General features: G+C 47.6%; 1 protein-coding gene and 1 long non-coding RNA gene across 2 annotated transcripts; both read left to right on the top strand.

Annotated features, from left to right (window-relative positions):
* The first annotated feature begins 1,182 nt into the window (after positions 1-1,182).
* TMCO1 (transmembrane and coiled-coil domains 1) lies at positions 1,183-20,494 on the top strand. Its single transcript, XM_035333178.1, has 7 exons — positions 1,183-1,334; positions 3,285-3,362; positions 6,732-6,791; positions 10,221-10,267; positions 10,866-10,933; positions 14,357-14,501; positions 20,137-20,494. The coding sequence occupies exons 1-7, from the start codon at positions 1,265-1,267 to the stop codon at positions 20,233-20,235; spliced, it is 567 nt and encodes a 188-aa protein (XP_035189069.1). The 5' UTR covers positions 1,183-1,264; the 3' UTR covers positions 20,236-20,494.
* Positions 14,508-15,646, top strand: LOC118170699. Its single transcript, XR_004752843.1, has 2 exons — positions 14,508-14,784; positions 14,969-15,646. It is a non-coding gene; the product is annotated as an uncharacterized LOC118170699 (long non-coding RNA).
* Positions 20,495-20,882: the final 388 nt, after the last annotated feature.

Genomic DNA, 20,882 nt, shown 5'->3' with positions numbered 1-20,882 from the left:
CACAGTTGTTCCATGACAGACCGCCGTCGGTATTGGCAACTGATATTGTGTGAATCATTTTGCCGTAGCAGTTATAAAACTATTTCTAAATATTGTGGTAGTGAAAAATCGCACAGACAGGAAAGCCAAGGAGCTCCAAAGAAAGGGAGAGGGGGCAGAGGCACATAAGCAAGGCACAAACTATTATCAAGGGTCCTGCCACATCAGCAGCTGCAGTATTTTCCTGTTCCTCACCCTAAAGTGAAGCATCCGTATTCATTTCATCCCTGTCTCTCTGATGGCTCTCGCTCACTTCCCTCCGAGGTTCTCCAGGCAGCGCAGCGGGCACTGAGCTGGAAGTTTTAGTGACGCCAGAGCCATCGTGTAGCCACCTGCCCGCGCAGTGCTTTTGTTTCCTTGTACGCGAAACATCACCAGGCTGCGGAGGATTTGTTTGCCCTCTAATCCCACTCCCTCATTTATCACTCGTGCTGCCTCCCCTCAACTGCAATTATGCCACCATCCTTCTGCGCACAGTGTTTAGTTTGTGGGCGACGGCGGGGCTTTTCACCTTATTTCTCGCCTGTCCCTGTGGGTGCCCTTTCCCAGGGCCAACTCCTGAGTTACGTGAGGAGGCGCCGTGCTGCCACGTCCCATTGCCCCGTTTCCCCTTCTGCTTCCCAGGTGCAGGGGTCTAGTTCTGCTGCTCCCGGTGACAGAGCCTCAACAGAAGTTGTCACTACTGATTAATTGTGACATTAATTCCCTGCCTCATTAGGCCTCTCAGCCCCCCACACCTGCAGACGGCACACACAGACCAGGCATTTGGGGGGTTTGTGGGGTTTGCTCCCCTGCTCCTAGCCCTTTGGCTCCCAGGGAGCACAGTGACCAGCCACCAGTCGCAATAACAAGCCGACAGTCGCGTTTCAACAGCTTTTATTTTATTCCTTTTATTGCTGATGCGCCAGCGGGACGCGAACCCCCGGCCAAGCCCCAGCCAGGCCCCGCCGCCATGACAGGCCCCACACCGCCCCCAGGCCGCCCTCCCCTACCCGCAGCGGGGGGCGGGGCCCATCGCGCTGACAGCCGTCTCGTCCAATCGCAGCGCCGTCTTCTCTCCCTTTCCCCTCCCCTCGCCCTTCCCGCCTCGTTCCTCCCAGCGCTGAGCCGATTGGCTGACGGCTTCACCCGGAAGCGCCGACTGCGCCTCGCTTCCGGCCGTTGCTAGGCAACGCACTCCCTGCTGGACTTCCGGGTTGTGAGGCGGCCCGCTTCCGGCGGCGCCATGAGCACCATGTTCGCCGACACCCTGCTCATCGTCTTCATCTCCGTCTGCACCGCGCTGCTGGCCGAGGGTGGGCGCCCGGAGCGGGCCCGGCACCGGGGGCGTGCAGGGGGACGGAGCTGCCCACTGGTGGCGGCGGTGGGAGGCTGCTGCTTTGGGGGGGGGGGGGGGGGGGCGGGGGGGGAGGGGGTGGGGGGGTCGGGGGGGGGGGGGGGGGGGGGGGCGGGGGGGGGGGCTGTGAGGGTTCGGGGTGTAAGGAGCGGGGCTCGGCTCGCGAGAGAGGTGAGTTAAATGGGCTGCTCCTCAAGGTGAGTTGAAGTGGGTGCTTCTCAAGAGGTGGTGGGGGGTGGAGTTGGTGCAGGTTAAGGCCAGAGGTTGCTTTCTCTTCCTGGCACTGAGCTGTGCCCCAAAATCTCCTCACGTCCCAGAGCTGAGGCCGCAAGACAGCGTCTTTTCCTGGAGGAATTCAAAGGCAAGGAGTGCCCCTAGATGACTATGGTGTGCTTGCTTTCTAGGAGCCCCCCTGCGTTGCACTGGGGTCAACGTACACCTTGTGGCTTTTCAGAGCACAAAGCTGCATTACCCTTAGAAGTTCCTATGTGGTTCTGTTCCTTGCAGCTGGGGGTCCCGGCAGCTCAGTAGCACAGCACTGTTGTCAAATCAAAGCCAAAAAGGGCCCAAGAGCCTCAGGTTAAGCAATTCACAAACCACTGGGGCAGGGCATGTGATGCAACTAGTTTTGGTCATGTTTTAATGCACGGAGTTAAAGTGGAGAATCTTGTGAGGTCCCTTCTAGCTGAATATCTCTGCTTTTTTGAGCTGTGCTGTAACTAATAGTCAGGCCCTTGTAGGTGCAGAAACTATTCCTTGGACCTTAATTAAATGCTATGAAAATGCAGAACAAAAAGGTGTTTATTGCCTTAATCAGCTCATAGGTTTAAGGTGAGCAGCAGCTGAGGAATAGGAGCAGGAAGGGGCTAAACGGGTCCCACAGAACAGAAGAGCTCCATGAGATAGTTGGTGACTTGCAAACGCTTTTATTTATTTATGACCTGGACAAGCTTGAGAAGTGGGCCCACGTGAACCTGATGAGGTTCAAGTCCAAGTGCAAGGTGCTGCACCTCGGCCAGGGCATTCCCAGTCATGAGCACAGGCTGGAAGAAGAACTCACTGAGAGCAGCCCTGCAGAGGAGGACCTGGGGGTTCTGGTGGATGAAAAGTTTGCCATGAGCCAGCAGCGTGTGCCTGCAGCCCAGAAGTGCAACTGAGTCTTGGGCTGCATCACCAGGGGAGGGAGAGGATTGTGCCCCTCTTTTCTGCCCTGGTGAGGCCCCACCTGGAGTGCTGCCTCCAGGTCTGGGGCCCCAGCACAAGAAGGACATGGGGCTGTTAGAATGGGTCCAGAGGAGACCACAAGGATGATTAAGGGGCTGGAGCACCTCTCCTACAAAGAAAGGCTGAGAGAGCTGGGGCTGTTCAGCCCGGACGAAAGAAGGCTCCAGGGAGACCTCATTGCAGTCTTTCAGTACTTGAAGGGGGCTTTTAAAAAAAGATGGGGAACAACTCTGTGCTCGATAAGAATGACAGGATGAGGGGGAATGGCTTTAAACTAAAAGAGGGGAGATTTAGATTAGAGGTTACGAGAAATTCTTCACTCAGAGGGTGGTGAGGCACTGGCACAGGCTGCCCAGAGAAGCTGTGGATGCCCTGTCCCTGGAGGTGTTCAAGGCCAGGTTAGATGAGGCCATGGGCAGCCTGATCTAGTGGGGGACATCCCTTCCTGTAGTAAGGGGGTTGGAATCGGATGATCTTGGAGGTCCCTTCCAACCTGAGCCATTCTATGATTATCTTATAGGCACCACTGGAATGTGAAAAGCGGATTAGAAGTGCTGCAGCTTGGTGGTTATTATAGCATGGTTTTGCAGACATGATGTGTGGTTTTGCGTATATATTTGCTGATTTATTTCTTTATTGCAAGAGGCTGTCACTTACCTAGGTACCTGTTGGCTGTTTGTTTCAGGCATAACTTGGGTGCTGGTATACCGAACAGACAAATACAAGAGATTAAAGGCTGAAGTGGAAAAACAGAGCAAAAAATGTAAGTACTCTTCAAACACTAGAGAGAATGTTTGTTCTTGTTTTGTCCTGCTTTAGCAAACATCAAACTGAATGGGGTCTGTGCTACAAGAAATTCCTTCTGTCTTTTCTGCTAAGAGGGAGGTGAACGTTCTTCAGTTTAGGTTTTGTAGGAGGTGAATTTTACAGGTTACCCGAGTTGGTGTGGAGCAGACTTAGTTCTGTCCTTAATTTCCTTCTTGTTGGAGGCAAGGCTGGTACTGAGATAAGTTGTGTTGTCTGAATTGCCCTCTCGTCCCCCTTCCTGGAGGGCAGGACGGAGATCAGTGCTGGCATCAGTTTCTGAGCACGGGTAGCCAGTGTGTGTGTATGTTTCAGGATTCCTTTAGATTCCTGAAATAAGTTCAAGGGTGTGGTTTCTGCTTTTCAAGGAGAATGGAGAGTGAGATGTGTACTAAGAAAGACCTAGAGTAAAAGGAATGCCATGAGGGGTAAAGCATAATTAAAAAAAGAAGTGGCTATCAGCGATGGGGAATGAGTAAGGACAAAGTCACGATAGGAAGGTCTGAGCTGTCAGCTGGTACTGGCATAAACTGGAAACAAAAATAGTAATGACTAGAAAAAATGTCCCAGATAACTTCTGTAGAGAGGAGATTTTTTGAGGCCTGCAAAGGACTGAATAAGTGAGGAGGGAGGGTAAGAAAAGGGAGTAGAGGGTCAGCAGCCAGAAGATAATGCATCAGATATTAAAACTTGTTTAAATATCTGCCAAGAAATGGTAAAATGGTGATTGGAGCATGGTGTGTTTCAGTGGATCTGTCTGCATCAGAAACAAAGCAGCGGAGGAGAAACTGCACAAAGCTTTCAAACTTGATTGCATGTTCCCTGTGCAAGTTGCAGCAGTAAGAGACAGCACACAATGGTGCTGGGGCTGAACCAGAGCTGGTTTTACCTTAAAGTCTTTCACCGTGACATCAGTGCTCCAGGTTTGTGAGAGCAGGATTACCAAACCATGTTCTTTCTGGTCTAGCTTATTGCAGCGTTCCCTGGGGCAAGACAGCGAGGAGTAGGACTGTAGTCACGCGTGCATCAGCTCCTGAATTAGGGGCTTTTGTCATCATGGTGGTATCGGATGAAAATTGCTTTTCTGCCTGCCCCGCTTTGGTTGATAAAAATGTGTTGGGGAGAATGAGCCCCAGAGGGCAGGTTAGAGGAGCAGCCGAAACCCAGCTGCAGACTTAGAGGCAGTCCTGCTGCGGAACTCGGAGGCAGTTAGCATGGCTTAATCTCGGGGGGTTAATCGCTGCTCTAGGAGTTGAGTGCTGTTTGTTTTTATAGCTTTCCTGATATCTGGGTTATAATCTGTGAAGGGAAAGATGTGAGGTTCATGCATCTCAATCGGTTCCCAACCTCGTTTGACACTTCCCTCCTACCTTGCCCCCAAATCCCCTTCCTCTCCTGAAAAGTGAAACAGAACCATGAGGAGTCACTAAAAATCCAGGCTTGATGTTTTTTTTTTTTTTTGTTTTCCTCTCATGCTGAGGACAGCTGGCATACAGACAGTTTGTAAAGTAGACCACTTGAACCACACCTTTCAACTGTTATCCAACACATCTGAAACAGGAAAAAACACATTTGAGATCCCAAGTTCTCCCTTGGGAGCACTAGCAATCCTAGCAGTTTGCCAAAACAAGTGGGCCGAGTAGCATGCTTGACCAGGCACCGTTACTCATAAGCCTCAGCTTCGTCTCTTGCTGTTCTCTTGTTTCTATTGAGAGCCACTGTTGTTGGAGACTGGTGAAGAAATGGTAGCAAGTGTCCTGATGTAAATGTGGTGGTAAACTTGCAAGGCTCGAGTATGCCTGTTCAGAAAGGTGTGTTTGGAAGAGTGACTGTGTGAGTTACGGTCCTGCAGACAGGCTGTGAGACTGCCTGACAGTTTGTCCTGTGCAAACTGTAAGGGCAGTAGGGCTGAAGGGATACTCAGGGCCGGCGTAAGTTGGCAACAGTGCCCTTCTAGAGTGAAGGTGGGATGTGGAGGAGCCCTCTTGTTGGGCCTGGGAGCAGTAGTTAGGCCAGAGTGTCAGTGTTCTCCAGCTGGAGTTCGAGTTGGGATTCTGTGGACTGGTCAGGATCTCCCAGCTGGATTTGGCACCAGCTGCTCCATCAGCTTTCCTCATGAGCAGTGTGTGTTGTATGGCATGCTCCAGCATTCCCTTTGAGCAGGCTTGCCTGGTTTGTGCCCTTCTTGTAGCCTGCGTGTGTTCTTAAAAAATGTTCTTATTCTTCGGAAAAGCATGTGCCTTGCAGCACTACCGTGGAAAAGATGTTTGGATACCTTCTATAGACTTTCTTGGCAGTTGCATGTGGCTGACTTGTAGGTAACAAGCAGTTCAGAAGCCAGCATGACTTGTGTGATTTGGAAGGCTGTCTTTATTTCACCTGTGCTTTAAAACAAGGGCTAGAAAGTCGCTGAGCTAGTACTAGTGTGGGAGAAGTCCTCGTGCTCAGCTCTCTAAAGGTGATTGTGTGAGCTAACGGGAGCCAGCTCTATTTTTTGGTAGAGTAGATACACTAAAGGTGCTTAGAGTAGAAAATAACTTCTCTTGGTGGACCAGAGCCATGTTTTATCACGCTGGCTTCTTGTAGTACTCTTACAGGACTTAAGACCTGTCTCTCCTTGGAAAAGCTGTTCTTGCTGTTAGCAGATGAGCTAACACTTCCTAGGTTGTTTACCCGGGTGCTTTTATGGTATTTTTTTTTTTTTTTTGCTGCAGTGTTAGTTGCTTGCAGCTGTTTGGTGAGTATCTGACTTGGGGGTTTTAGTAACTGAGCTTAGGCTCTTACTTTAACATATTGGAAATGCTTCAGTGCTAATTAATTGAAAGAGAATGGAGAGGCTGTGGCTGACTGCTTGGACAGCATTTCCCCTGAGAATTACATCCCTTCTTCACAGGCAGGCAGAGAACACAGGCTTTCCTGTGTTCTGCTTCCCACTGCAGATAATCTGAGCAGAGCTTGCCACAAAGCTCTTTTCATTAGACTTGCTGAATCAAAAGGGCTGTCTAGTGCTAATGATAAATCAGCAAGGGTCATTTCAGCCAAAACTGTCCTCAGGCTGCTTGGTTAACAGCATAATGGGTTCTTGACAGAGTTTAAAATTAACCCTTTGAAATATTCCTATATCTCATCCAAGCTTTGGGAAGTATTTTGGGTTTAAAACATTTGGTTTGGTCAGCCTCGGTGGTTTATAGCTTGTAGAGTCCGAACATGCTCTACCTTGCTTCCTTTCATGCCTGTCCTATAAAGGTAATAAAATGGTTTTCATGTGCGGAACAGGAGGCTGGCATCTATGTAGAACTGATCGAATATTTTTCTTTGCATTTTGCAGTGGAAAAGAAGAAGGAAACAATAACTGAATCAGCAGGCCGACAGCAGAAAAAGAAAATAGGTAAGATTAGGAGAAGCGTGCAGTGCCCCGAGAACAGGGGAGCAGTAAGGAAGTGATTTTCCTTTCCTTCTGAAGTGGTGCTAGAGCTGGCTCTTGGCCTATTGAATGGCAGTGAACCCTTTGGCCTTATTCCTCCAAGACAGGAGGCCTGTGGCTTCCTGATGCTTTTCATCAAATTCAGAGAGTGGCAGCATTGCTGAGAGCTAACTAGTAGTTATATCCGTGACTATTATTAGGTTGCCAAAGTTCCTCGCTGTTTTATACAGAGATTGCATTAGCTCTGACTGCATGCGTGATTTTGCAGCCTTTGACTTTTCTTCATTTGAACACTTCACAGCTTTAGGTGTTTGCCTGAGTTGACTCTAACTGCACTTAGATTTACTTAAAATTTGATAAATCAGTACCGAGAACTGAGCTAAATGATTTTTTCCATTCTATTTCATTGTCAATATATTTAATTCTTTACGTGTTAAGGTAACTCTTTAAATACTGGACTGTGCAAGAACAACATGGTAGATGTTAGGGGAACTTTCTAAAGCTCAGGTTCATTAATCTGCAGGATTCTAAAGCAAAACATGCAGTAAAGCCTGGTTAAAATATTACAGAAATCAGAGCAGGAACACTTCTGAGAGCTCCTGGGAGTTGGTTTCCTCATTCCTCTGTAACACCAGGTAGCTGGATTAGTCATTTGATCTGCACAAAGCTTGGGAATAATCACAAACATGTCTTCAAACGGTTCTTCCTAGGTATAAAAACCTGTTATTGCTAGATTTCTGAAGGGGTGGGAACCAAAATTCTTCCCCTAGTGTATTTTCATTTTTTTTTAGACCTGAGTAATGCATGCATACTATGGCTATTAATGAGATAAGGCGATCTTTATGAAGTTGTTACAAGCTGTTATCTATGGTCACTTTTATTGTGTCAATGGCTTTTTTTTTTGCAGGGCGCTATCCAAGCTATGTTTCTATCAGAGAATATTTAACTTGTGCTTGAATTAAACTAATAAACAGTAGAATCTGAGGAATTCAAAACTGATTTTTTTAAAAAATACGCTGAAATAATCTTGTTTTCCAAATGAAAAACAAAGCACAAAGGAGCTGAGAACAAAACTTAGGAAGTGACCACTGATTTTGTTTGCTGTGATGCTTGCTGGCCAAGCTTAAGATAGTCGGACTGTTGGGTTGTTTTCTGTTTTGTTTTGCAAGTGCTGCATAACTTTGGTGTCTCATTTGGTTTCAGGCAAGGCTGAATTCTTAGTGCTTCTGCAAAATCAGGCCTAAACGTCAAGCTGGACGTGCAGAAAATGACTCATAGCTGCTAGCTACTTCAAAATCTCTGATCTCAGTGACTTACTGAATGTTAAATCATTCTGCAGACTGTAGCGTTGGTAGAATAGCCAGATCACTTGAGCTGGAGTCACTTAAAAGAACTAGAATTGTAGAATTTAAAAAAGAAAACAGCTCAGGCTTCACAGATAAGCTGTAGCTGTGGTCTCAGGACCTGCATCAGCTGTCATCCATCTTTTGCCCAGAACAAGGCAGGAGGTGTGTGTGTGTGACCTGACCTGGTCATGTTTGGGGGTGAATCATGCATATACACAGGGAGGTAGGATGAAAGTTGTGTGGGCAAGCTTAATGTGGTGTTTCCTACTTAGCAATTTCTATTAATCGTAAAGCGAGCCCATTTCAATCATATTCTATCCAAATAGCCTTTTGTACTGCTGGAGCAGTGCACCTCTAACACCACGATGCAGCTTTGTCACCTCAGCTGGAAGAGTGGGTTCGTTAACTTGTGGCTCTGCTGTGCTTTCTGCCTCCACGTGCCCCTAGAAGAAAAGACAGCGATGTTCTGAGCACCCACAGAAGTGCTTGGTAGACAGCAGAAGAAACAGCGCTGGCAAATAAGGTGCTTGCTGTATCCCTGTGGTTTGTGTTCTGATGGGCAGAATTAGAAGAGCTGGAACTCTGGGCTCTTCTTCCCTGTTGACCCAGTCTTAACTAGCTTAAACTACTTAAATGCTGCTTATGTGTACCTTGGAATAAGTGGTTGGAATAACCATTTATATGGGATGGTAGGACACCTGAGGGGGGTTTGCTTTGAGTTTATAGGAACGGGTGAGAAACAGGTCAGGTATATTGGGCATCTGGCTGTGTTCTTGATCCCTGTGCAACCTTTAGCCCATCTCATAGACAGTTATGTAGCAGAGGGGGGAAAAAACAAGTATTTGTGCCAAATCCGATTCCTAAAGAGCTGGCCTAGTTGCTGAAATGTCCGAAAACAAAATTCTCCACCTAGGTCAGGAAGCAGGTGTCTGGGAAGTTCCTGCCTGAGGGGATGGTTTGCAGCTAGGAGCAACTGAAAACAGCAAGGAGGATTCTAAGAGGTCGGGTAGGGGTGTTGCTGTTGCTTTGTGGTAACACTGTGAGTCCCTGTATTCACCAGGTTTTAATTGGGGCTTGAAAGATGACTGTTGAGCTTCTGTAATTGTGGGCCTCTGGTATTGAAACATCACGGGTCCATGAGACAACTCACCTTGAATAGCCCTTCCTCCCTCTCTCTTCTCACACTATTCCTTGGATAATTCATCTGCCACGTCCTTACTCCAGCTTAAATATTGCTTCAAGGCCCTGGTGCCCTTCTGGATCCTCAGTCTGAGAGGAGTACAGGGGATTGGGTGGGTGACATGGGAAAAAGGGACAAAGGAAGTGACAGGTGGCGGGTGGTCCGTGAGAGCCGAGCAATTCTCCAGTGAGGGGCACAGGAAATGCAACAGGGGGAAAAATGAGTGCTTTTGAAGTTTGTGGTGACTTAAGAACAGTGAATTTCAAAAGAAGTGTTCTCTGCAAAGCACAGTAGTGCATGCTTTGCTGGAATTCATGTATAAAACATTGTTCTTCTTTGGAGAGTCTTTTAGGAGTGACAGAAGTACAGAAGTCAGTACTGAGACTGGCAGGCTGTTAACCTTTCTGGCTCTGTGTACAGTTTGGGAGTCCCCAAAACCTCCAAAATGAAATCCTTGCTTATATAATGTGCTTACAGTGGTGAGCCTGTGGCAAATTGAGCCTGCTCTCTTTCGGAAGCATGCTTTGTAGGCACTGTCTTTGTTTTCTGGCAACATTGCTCGTGCTACTGTGTTAGGTGGTTGAGTTGGCAAATCTGACGTTCTGTGCATTTCTTCCTGAAGTGCTGAATGTGTGATTCCAGCCTCCTCTTCTTTTGTGCCTGTGTTGCTGCGTGCTGCTGGGATGGAGGAGCAGTTGGCTTTGTATAGCTTTTCACTTGATACGTCTGGCACAGAGAGCTGGAGTTGGTTTTGGGAATGTTACTTGTTTGGAGAGCCAGGAAGGTTAAAGCTTCCTGGAAATGAAAACACTTTGGTTTCTAGGTTGGTATAACTGATGATAACTGTTGTTGTTTTTCTCCTTCCAGAGAGACAAGAGGAGAAACTGAAGAATAACAACAGGGACTTGTCAATGGTAAGGAATCTAAAGCCAGTTCCTAACTGCTGAAGATCTCAGTCAGCAGCTTTCTGACAGAAAGACTCTGTTCAGTTGTCAGCTGTAGCAAGTCCTCCTTATAGTTCTTTCTGGATTCTCCAATAGGTACAGAACACTCAGTATGAGCCTCAGAGCTCTCCAGCACTTAATTTATCCCCAGCCTAAGCTATTTTCATCTTTATAAGCCTCCGTGATGTTTTCAAAGTAGAATTAATTTGTCTGACTTCCTCCTGTATGTTCTGGCTTGATAATGGGTTCCTGCTGGTTGTGTAAGCTACCTGTGGAAGGTAACAGCACAGTTTCTGAGCACTCCGTTTTTTTTTTTTTCCCTCTCTGAATTGGCTCTTGACATCAGTTGTTTGTGCTGTGGCTGCCTTTGTGCCCAGTTGTTGATCAAACGTTACTTTGGGTGTTCTCTGGTCACTTCTTTTACAATCCTTCCTTCCAGATTTCTGCATCATCCTTTTTATTTTTTTTCTAGATTGCAGTGGTGCTATACAAAGCCTGTTCCTGAGGGCTGCAGCCCCTAATCCCTCAGTGCAGGCCTGTTGTTCATCTCTGACCTTTCTACTTACAGGTTCGGATGAAGTCCATGTTTGCCATTGGCTTCTGCTTCACTGCCTTGATGGGAATGTTTAACTCCATGTAAGTATCAACTTTCTGGATTTTTCTTAAACTTTCACGGACTTCTCAGTTTTCACTCCACCACCTGAAGTATTCTAGTGACAGGGTCTTCTCCAAGGCCCATAACTAATCTGTGTGAAATGGATCGGTCATAACATGCATTTTGAGAGTGGACACTGCATGCTGAATGCAATCTCATTGAACAAATGGAAAGCCAGCTAGATGCAGCTCTAACATCCTTCTGTTTGGGAACGTCTTGGCTAGGGCAGGTCTGGCTGATGTCAGGCAAGCAACCATGGTCTTCAGCTGCTTTGGCTCTGCTATAATGTGACTCAAGAACACTTGCAAGCAAAACTGGGTCAGCTCTTCTCCCCTCAGAAATGAGCTGTAATTGCAGAGTTTGCTGTCCTACTTAAGGTGATCAGAGTGGAGATACTAACAGGTCCAGGCATGTGCTCTAATCTTCTTTTGCTTTAAAAATGACCTGGGGTTGGTCAAGTTGAAATCAAAACCAAAAAAAATCTGTTTTGCATGATTATAGAAGGCTTTCTTTCAGACACATAAAAGTGAGAGACTGTTCTTGGCTTTTAAAACTTGGTTCAGTCTTAAAATGAGGACTTTGTATTGGCTGTTAAATCTGAAGATAATACAGATATGGAGGCTGCGTAGTATCTGGGCAATATACTGATGCTGCAAATGAGAATTTACTTTCTTGGACACGAAAACCTCTGGCTTCTCTGTTGGCAGTCCTCAGGATACAGTTAATTGTTATTTTACTGCAGATCTGTGGGTGGATAAATTGCAAACAGGGTAACATAATATCAGAACTGCCACTGTGTGGACTCTGAATTCAGCTTGGTCAGACTTCAGCATCTCGCATTCTCCACAATGCTCTGAAACTGAGCAAAGGAGCACAACACTGAAGGACTTTAAAATCTGGGTACAGTCTTGAGTCATTGTTGTCTCATCTGCAGCCCTGAATGTGGATGGAGGTGTATCTTGAGTCATGTGCCCAGCAGCACAGTGTCTGTAGTGCTGCACCTGAGGCATTCAAGTGTTTGACCAGCTATTTTTGGTGCAATACAATTAAAAAACAAAAACCCACCCTATTCTGTATTGGTTTCTTAGAGTGGAAAGAGGCAGCTTGGAGTATGCTGAGTGCCAAGTGTTAGGGGAGTTTTTTAGGAAGGAATTGATTTTTTGGTTGAATTTTGAGTGGCTCTTCCTTCCTTATGTATTATCCTAAAAAATGAGTTCATTGGTTTCTTCTCCTTTAGGACCACCAAGATGCCTTGTCTTGTTCCTCTTCTGAGGTTTCTTAGATCAGGGTACCAGCCATGGGGCTGATGTGTAGCTTATTGGCATATCCTGCCTTTAACTGCTTCAGAGCCCATCCTGGAAACCTGAACATGAGCATCCGAAGAGCAGTGTTTGAGCTGAAACAGCTTTCTTGCTAAGTCCGGCAGGTCTGAGGCAACTGAGTCAAAATCTGGAGATTTGTCTGTCTTGCCTTTGGGAGTAGATAGCTAGATCTTTGCTTCTGGTCTCGGTGAATTTGTATCTGAATGGCAACTTTGCTGGCTTGTACCTGCACTGTCTGAAGCTTGTAGAATGGTTTGGAGTTGTTTCTCTCTCATGTACTGCTGCTCTCCTGACATAGTGTGAGGAGCAGCTGCTTGGCTCAAGAGAATGCTTCAGTTATGAATGCAGGAGGCTTTTAGGCACTGTGTGGGAAGCTGCTGCTGCCAGGTCATTCACTGAAGTGCTGTGGGTGTGGTAAGACAAGGAGGAAAAGGCTGGCTGACACCTGCAGTGACTATAGCCCCGTTTCCTTGCCTTTCCTTTTCTTGAATGAGTTCATTGCGCTGGGGTGACAAAAGGAGCAGGAGTTGCGTAGAAGTAACATGGCGTGCCACCCCTTGGACGAGGGCTATGCAGGCACTGCTGCTCTGTGCCTGGGCACCTCACCTTTGCCAAGTCCTCAGCAGATAGCTAAGCCAAAACAGAAATCACAGTGATGATTACTTCACTTCCTTAAAGTGGTAGTGGTAAAGGAGCAGCAGGGTGGACCATGCTGGAAGGATAAGTAGAAAGCTGGTTTAAACCCAGAGAGCAGAATGTCCTGTGAAGATGAGCATGACTGCTGCGGCTTAAAAGGTTCTCTAGGGCTGGGAGCTCTGTAGCAGTCCTGTAGCAGCGTTGGCCTCCAAGCAGATAGGCTTCCTCTTGGGAGAGAAATTAGCTTCTGTGTGTCTCAATTTTCTCCTGTCAGAAGCTTCTTAATGTAATCAAGTCCCTGTTTTGCTCTGAGCTGCGCATTTCGGTACCCCTTCATGATAACTGTGAAAAACCTGCTGGAGATAAAAAAGCAGGTACCTCAGGGTGCTACTGCTGAAGTACTTGTCATCCTCACAGCAGGAATAACGCAGAGTTTTAAGCCACTGGGGGATGTTACCGGGAGATAAACATCCGTTCCTAGCTCCTCTGCCAAACTGCTTGTGAGATGTAAACAAAGTTGGCGTGTGTTTGAGCTGTAGCTGTGTGAATGCATCTCCACAGGAAAGAACGCTCATTTAGGATCTCTTGAAACAAGAAACACCTGTTAGAAAATCAGCACATGCAGAGAAAATAACATCCAGATATGCACATGCTGATGAGGCATCGTACACGCTTTACTTCAAAAGATTGGGTTGACTGTCTGGGTTGGGAGAAATCTTTGCGGACTGGCCAGAATTCACACTCTGCCTGATGCCCTGGAATGTGGAGCTGGAGGAGCTCCAGGAGCAGGACAGGCTGCTTGGGATAGGCAGTATCGTCCTGCCTCTGCACTGCCCTTGCCTGCAGAGCTAATGCAGAGAAGGCTGTTTGGGTTAACAAGCGCTGTTTGTGGCTCTTCTCTGCATCTTGTGCTGAGAAACACAGCTGCCCTAGGAAAGGAGCAGATGTCTTTGACTTATGTTCTGCTTAAAATGCTGTTTTGCGTAAAGCAAAGAGTCTGTCTTCTTGCAGTGGCTGCAGTACGTCGGGGTGGTAGTAATCCGTCTTTTTGTTCCAGTGCTGACTGTGTTCTGGGGAGTGATCTGTTAAATCTGGTTTTTGAATAAAATGCCCCAGTAAATGCAAAATTCTGACAAAAATCTCCTGAATCAACAACTTGTCCGGTGATCCCTTGTATATCTCTATTAAATGCTCTCACCATGGCAAAATGGTTATTGAGGGAAGCCTACCAACCTTCTGGGTGATTGGGTGCGGAGAGCTTTTTGAGAGGTGTTTTCACCTCCTGTAGTGTATCTGAAGGTGAGCTGGGGAAAAGCAGCATGGCTTTTTCAGTCTTCCAGGTGGTCTTGTCTGCTCTGGTGGCCTGCTAGAAGTGTTCACTTGTTCTTTATATAGCCAAAGGCATTTTTACTCTCCCTATTTATGCTCTGGTGCTCTCTTTTTCAGATTTGATGGCCGAGTGGTGGCAAAGCTTCCCTTTATCCCCCTGTCATACATCCAGGGTCTGTCCCACCGCAACCTTCTGGGTGAGGACTACACTGACTGCTCCTTCATCTTCCTCTACATTCTCTGCACGATGTCCATCAGACAGGTGAGTACACTGTTGTCTCTTGCATGCTTGGAGTAAGGAAAGCTCATGAAGCTATCAAAGAAGAGTGTGTGTCACTGCTGTCCAGTTTGCATGTGTATTCTGTGATCTGTTTCTGTGTTATTCCTGTGCTTCATATTCATAGTAATTGTGGGTTTGGATCTTAAAAGCAGCTACGATTCTGGCTGGTGTGGAAGGCTTGATTGGAAACATCAGAATTGCACCAGGATGCTAAGACAGGGTTGGCAGAAAGGGTTTTTTCTCCTGTGTGCCTCTGATTAACGTTGTGTTTTACTGTGTCAAGAGACCATCTGCATCAGAAGCCAGTAGAAGTACTGCTTCTAACCCGTTATGATCTTCACGGTAATATGGGGAAAGAAGTATAGCATCTTCGGGAGAAAATCCCTTGTTGGCTTGAGGTCTGTCAAGGTTAAATCAGTTCCCAAACTTGTTAAAAAGTAGGGAAAGAGTTAAACTTGTTCTTTTGCTGTTGTTCTTACTGTTTTTGCTGACCTCCTTTTTTTTTTTTTTTAAAAGAACATTGCCTTCAGAATTGAGTCTCTCCCAGTGCTAGGGACATGACTTGGGAAAGGGGTCTGGTGTGATAAGCCAGGAGCGGGCTATGCATAGTTCCCCAGCTAAGCTGGTTAGTTTTGTCTCTTGAAAAGAAAAGCATCAATGGGGATAAAAGGAAGTGCCTGTTCAGGATCAGGCTGTGTTACCCAGCTGGCTAACACCCTTGTGTTGAGCAGCAGTGATGTGTTGCGAGGAGGATGAAGGTTCATTAACTGTTTAATTGGCAGAAAGGCTGGTGAGGACAAGCGGACCTCTTCAGTGCTACCAGAAGCCTACTTTTGTTTGCCAAATTTTCTCAGAGTGCTGGGAATACGATAGTAGATTGTGGGATTTGGATGAATGCTGGTGCAACTAGCTGCAAATGATCTGCTCTTCCGTATTTGTTTCCCTTTTCTTTGATTTGCTTCCTGAATTCTCGCTGCTTTTCTCCTTGACCGAATTGTTGCTTTTCCTTGGGGGTGCCAGGGGACTCAAAGCGAATCGGCGAAGGGAAGTGACATGTTATGTCAGCTGTCAGAGGTTTGGGTGAGCTCGATGGAGCCACTTAATAATAAAGTTCCTTTAGTCAAAAAGTACCTGCTAATGAGTCGACTTCAACATAGTTCACTGTTTTGGGTGCTTATGTTGAAATGAATCTGTGCCTGGCTGTATGCAAAAGCAAGTAATGAATCGTAAGATACCTTGTGACCTCCAGATGATCCTCTCAACCTTTGGTCCACCCCCTGACTCGAAGCAGGGGCAGCTTCCAAGTGCGAAAGGCCAGGGACTTCCCCATTGTGTTCTCTGCAAGACAAATCTTGTTTCACTTCCCAAGAGCTGGAGCAGTATATGCTGCTTTGAAAGAAAGGAGACCTCCAAACGAGGTCTTTGGATCATGTTCCTGCCATGCTGTGGTCTGACGTTGTTCTTTGAGGCAATCTTCTGTGGTGCTGCTCTGTGACTTTACCTGTTGCATGGAAAGTCCCTTTTTTCTAGTGGTGCAGACTATTACATGAAACTAAATAACACTGTCTGCGAGATTTTTTTTGTACCCGTTGAGTTGATAGGGGAACTCCTTTGCTCAAAAATCCCCCGTGGATTTTTCTGTCCAGAAATAAAATTCCTGTGGTTAGTTCTAGCCCTGGGCATTTCCTGCTGTGCCTGTTGTGAAATGATTAGACATCACGAACCAAGTGGTTGTCCACTCTGGTTCTGGGGATAAATGTTGAGCTGGTCACAGTGGATTGGGTTTTCAAGAGGAAATTCTGGCAAAAAAAGTATCCTTTGGCAGGAGAGTTCATGCTGATAGCCCTGTGAGGATGGAAGTTAACGTTGCTTTGAAGAAAAGGGTGGTTTTGCACTGAAGCACTTGACAGGGGCCTTGGTAGTACTGCCTTATTTACGTGATTGTGCTTAACTGTACCTGAGATTCTCCATCTGCCAGGCAGCTCCAAGTTTCTTCCTCCTTGCTATGGGCAGAGACCAGCTGCATTGCTGTGTGCAAAAGCTAGGAACTGAAGCTGTGATTCCTGGCAGCCTGCTCTTGGTTTTATGGCTGTTTGAAGGTACTTCGATGATAACAGCACAGGGAGGGGGACTTTGAAGGGCTGAGAGCCTGAGGGAGAAGGGCGATTAACGGCTTACAGTGGTGCAAAGACTTGCTTTTGGTGCTGTGACCACAGAGGTGAAAGTTTTGTGACCCTGTGTGCAGAAGGGGAAATTTCACTAGGCTGGCTTCAAAGCAGCTGCTGGCCTGAGGGAAGAGAACTGATGTGGGAGTGTCTGGTATACACGAGGAGAAGGAACAGAGCTGTGCTGGAAGTCAGGGACCGGGCTGTAAACAAGTTAAGGGAACTACACAGCCCTCAGCCATCCCTTAAATCCTGGAGCTGCCTGGGAAGGGATCAAAGGGAAGGACCCATGGCAGGAGGGTTGGAATCAGATGATCTTTAAGGTCTCATCCAACCCAACCCATTCTATGATCAAAGGCAGGGAGAAGAGACATCTCTGTGGAACTCCAAGAGGAACTCTTGTTTACGTGAAAACAGGTGATCCTGAGGGAAATGCAGGGGAGTACGTGAGGGTGGGGAGACAAACTGGCTGTTGATTGAGCTCCTGTTAATGAGATGGGCGGCAGCAGCATCAGGCAGTCTCTTCATGCAGTCGTCAGGCATGTGGGGGTGCTAAACTCTTCAGACACTGGGAAGCTCGCTGCCTGTGACCTGGCCAGCATCTCCCAAAATAGTCTACTCGCAGTGAGTAACTTCCTTTGCGCTGTTCCTAGCTCTCCCTGGCACGTAAATCCTGTCCCCCAGTTCCTCCTGCCTTCCTGTTTGGAGAGAGGAGGGTTGCTGGGAGAGGCCTTCCAAGGGTCCTTGAGCTGCTGGGTTTCAGCTGGGAAAGTCCGCTGCGGGCTGGGCGTGAGGCATGCTGTCAGGGTTACATCCTCTGTCCCTGCTCCTGTTGCTGAACTCCCAGCCTTCACCTGTGAAGAGGAATAGGCTGCTGGTCCTCGGGCGTCTGCTGCTCTTCACTTCCTTTTCACACATGCCTGAGCTGTAGATGAGGCCTCTCCTCTCAAATGTGTTCCCAGGGGGAGAGGGAGCCGGCAGTTATCACTGCTGCCAGGAGTGCACTTTCCCACATGGCCTCATCATGGGGGAGGGAACCATTTGGATCTAAGTTTTTATCATCCTCCTTCCATGCTCCTGAAGGTAGTGGTCTTTGTGGTGGATGTAGGCTCTGCAGGCTTCCTTGTGCAGCCTGGTGCACAGCAGATGGAGTAACTTCAGCCCCACAGTGCTCTGTCCTGATACTTAAGAGGAGCAGGGAGGTGGTTGCTGCTTTGGATGCTCTGCTAGGACCTCGTTCTGCTCCATGTGTGAGCCAGTACAAAGCTGGTAGGATGCTGGTCCTGCCTGCTGCCGGCTCTGCAGCACCCTCTGGTGTTGCCTAATCTGTCTGATACCTGCTCTAGTTTTCCCCCCGTCCATCGTGACTGGAAGCTCTGACGAGGAACCACACAAAGGAGTCTCCTGCAGTGAACTGCTCTCCTTCATATATTCAGCTGCTGAATATCAGTGAGTAGTGAACTTATGTAGGCCATGGACTTGACTATGCTATGGATAAAGCTAGTCAGTGGTTGTGCAGGGCTCAATTTTGGTCTGTCTGGCCTTACTGAAGTACAGAACCACACAACTGTGGCTAGGCTGCTTCCACAGCCACCTTGGGGCTGGAGCCCTGAGTTGATCTGTGTTTCTGTGCTGCAGAGCCCGAGCTGGTTGCTGACTTCTTCGCGGCAAGTCTTAGGTGCGTCTTCCCTGCAGGCCTGGGATACCGAGGCACAGCGCTGCTGCTCGCGCTTGCTGGAGCCTTTGAGGTGGTGAAAGGCTCAGGTGCACCGATCTCTGGGGAGCAGGGTCAGTGACACTGTGAGCCCAGCCAGCCACAGAGCAGTGAGGCAGTGCTACTGAAGTTATTTATGGGGAAGTGATGCAGACGTCTGCACTATGTCTCCTGGTGCTGTTCTCTAGGTGTTCCTCAAGAACAACGTGCCCAAATCTCTGAATGATGGAGAGCTGGTTGCATGCTCCATATGTTGCTTGTGAGTTGGTCCTGAGTCCAGATACTCTTCCTGTTCTGCAGACATTCCACAACTCCCTGCGGCATGGATGTTATCCTGTGTAGCAAGCATCAGCTGTAGGGAAATACTGTCTGGTAAACTGTACTGTATTCTGCTACTTGTCACTGGGGTTTGTTCTGAGCAGGTACTGTAAAACTGGGGCCACTCCTGCACAGTGTTCCCCTTCTTTACTTCCATGCTTGTGTGTGCAGGCTGAAGCCTTCCTTTCCTTAGTCTCTACCCAGAATGATCCTTCTTAATTACCATAGAATTAAAAAGCTTTGCTGCCTTTTTTTTTTTTGTTCTGCTTCCATTATCAAAAAAAAGTTCAAGAACTCAATGACCTTGTTATCTGACCTGTCCTGACAGTTATTTTGGGGAAGACACTCAGGTTTGAAGAGAATCCTCCTTCCTCCTTTTGTTGTCTGCATAGCCAGCCCTCAGCAGATGACAGGAGGGGGCACGGTTGTTTTCTTCTTTCCCTTGCATCAGATGTCCTTGTTTTGCCAGCACTGCATAAGCAGCTTTTTGAGCTGTAGTTATTTGCAGCAAAGGAAGAAACTAAAAGAGAAGGTAACTTCTGTAGTTGCACTGGTGCGGATTTTAAAGGGAGCGTCACGAAACCCAGGAAAGCTTTGAACTTTTAAATACTCTGTAGTGAGGTGTTTGGCTAGTGCCTGACTCTTACTACTGAATTCCTCCCTTGTTTCCTACCTAAACACCTCGCTCAGATACAGATGTAAATGCAGAGGAGGGCATTTCAGCAGTCAGTTTCTTGGTACACGTGGCCTGTTACACGGTGTGTCTCCTCCAATCCACTGCTCTTGTCTGCATCACCAGCATGCAAATTAATTCTGTGCCTGTCTGGCTCGGACTTGGCATGTGCTTTGGTTGCCATGTTGCTGACCCAAATTCAGACTGCATTTGTTCCTCGCTAGTTTTCAGGCTCTGCTGGATGGCACTGCCATTGACAGTGGTTTCTAGAACTCGTGAAAACTGAGGGCTGCTTTGGTTCTGCCTGTGAGCCCATGTTAGGAACCTGCTTCTGAGTATATGCTGCAGCTAAACTGCCAGTCTATTGCAGGTTGAAGACACCAACCCCTGAACAAAGGTATTAATTAATGCTGTGCCTGCCAGCCGTGTAGCTGGAGGTGGGAAAGAGCCCTCAGCCAAAATGAGGATTTAGTTATGAGGCTTCAGCTGGGGTAGGAGAGAGGGGCCCAGCTATAACTGTAGCCATTGGTGATGGTTGGCTGGCTCTGTACTAAAGCATTTTTAGAACTTGTGGTGCCAGATGTCCACCGTGTATTAGGCAGTTTGGTAAGACTGTGTGGGTGAGGACCTGAATCTGCTCAAGCTAGCAGGAAGGCTGTACTTGCAGGCAGAGCTGGGATTTCTTCCTCTTTGGTGTCTCCCTTGTCACAGCCTTACTGACGTGCTCTTCTGTTCTTGTTTCTGCAGAACATTCAGAAGATGCTCGGTCTTGCTCCGTCCCGGGCTGCCACCAAGCAAGCAGGGGGCTTCCTTGGCCCACCACCTCAGGCAGGGAAGTTTTCCTAAAGCACAGTTATCGCCTTCACTGCAGGTCTGACAGCCGCACAAGTCTGCCCTTGGGAGGTAGAAGGATGGGATTCTGTACCAGGCTTCATGTGTCGAAAACCAGCCTATGCAGTATCTGCCACAGCCTTGGAAACTTCTCGCATTTGGAGTATTCTACCAGCAGCTGTTTGCTCATCAAACCAAGAAAGTTCTCAGAAGATGACTTGACTTTTTGTTTCTGGTGTTTCTGAGAAATAAACGGCATGGGCATGTTGATTTAGATGTCTGTTAATTGTGCTATAGGACGAGTAGAACTACCTTCATGTAGCACAGTTGGCTTTAGTTTATGGCATGGAAATCAATTAAGATATCACAAACGAGATCTTCAAAACAGCTTAGAAAACTTGGGACAGTTGTGCTGAGAGGTGTCCCTTGTCTTAGACTTACTGACTGTATTCCTGCGTAGTGGAGAGCTGGGCAAGGAGGTGTGCTTAGTTCTCCTGTGTAACACTGCCAGTGTTCAGGGTGAGGTGTGTGTTTTTTTTTCTTTTATTGGCTCAGGTGGCTGGGGGCCCAGGAATCTGCCCCTGTGCCAAGCTGCCCTTTGAGGCTGCAAGTACCGCTGGATGTCTGCCCGTGTCTTCCTGGCAGAATACGCTGCCACAGAG

Source organism: Oxyura jamaicensis, chromosome 8 (genome assembly GCF_011077185.1).
Source record: "Oxyura jamaicensis isolate SHBP4307 breed ruddy duck chromosome 8, BPBGC_Ojam_1.0, whole genome shotgun sequence".
In the NCBI taxonomy this organism is placed as follows: Eukaryota; Metazoa; Chordata; class Aves; order Anseriformes; family Anatidae; genus Oxyura; species Oxyura jamaicensis.
Note: the sequence above shows the minus strand (reverse complement) of the source record. Positions and strands in the feature narration are given on the sequence as shown.

Bases quoted from the DNA above. Each gene is read 5' to 3' on its own strand.
- TMCO1 (XM_035333178.1), top strand. From the start codon at position 1,265: ATGAGCACCATGTTCGCCGACACCCTGCTCATCGTCTTCATCTCCGTC. The intron at 3,363-6,731 runs GTAAGTACTCTT...TGCATTTTGCAG, and splicing joins GGAAAAACAGAGCAAAAAAT to TGGAAAAGAAGAAGGAAACA. The intron at 10,934-14,356 runs GTAAGTATCAAC...TCTCTTTTTCAG, and splicing joins ATGGGAATGTTTAACTCCAT to ATTTGATGGCCGAGTGGTGG.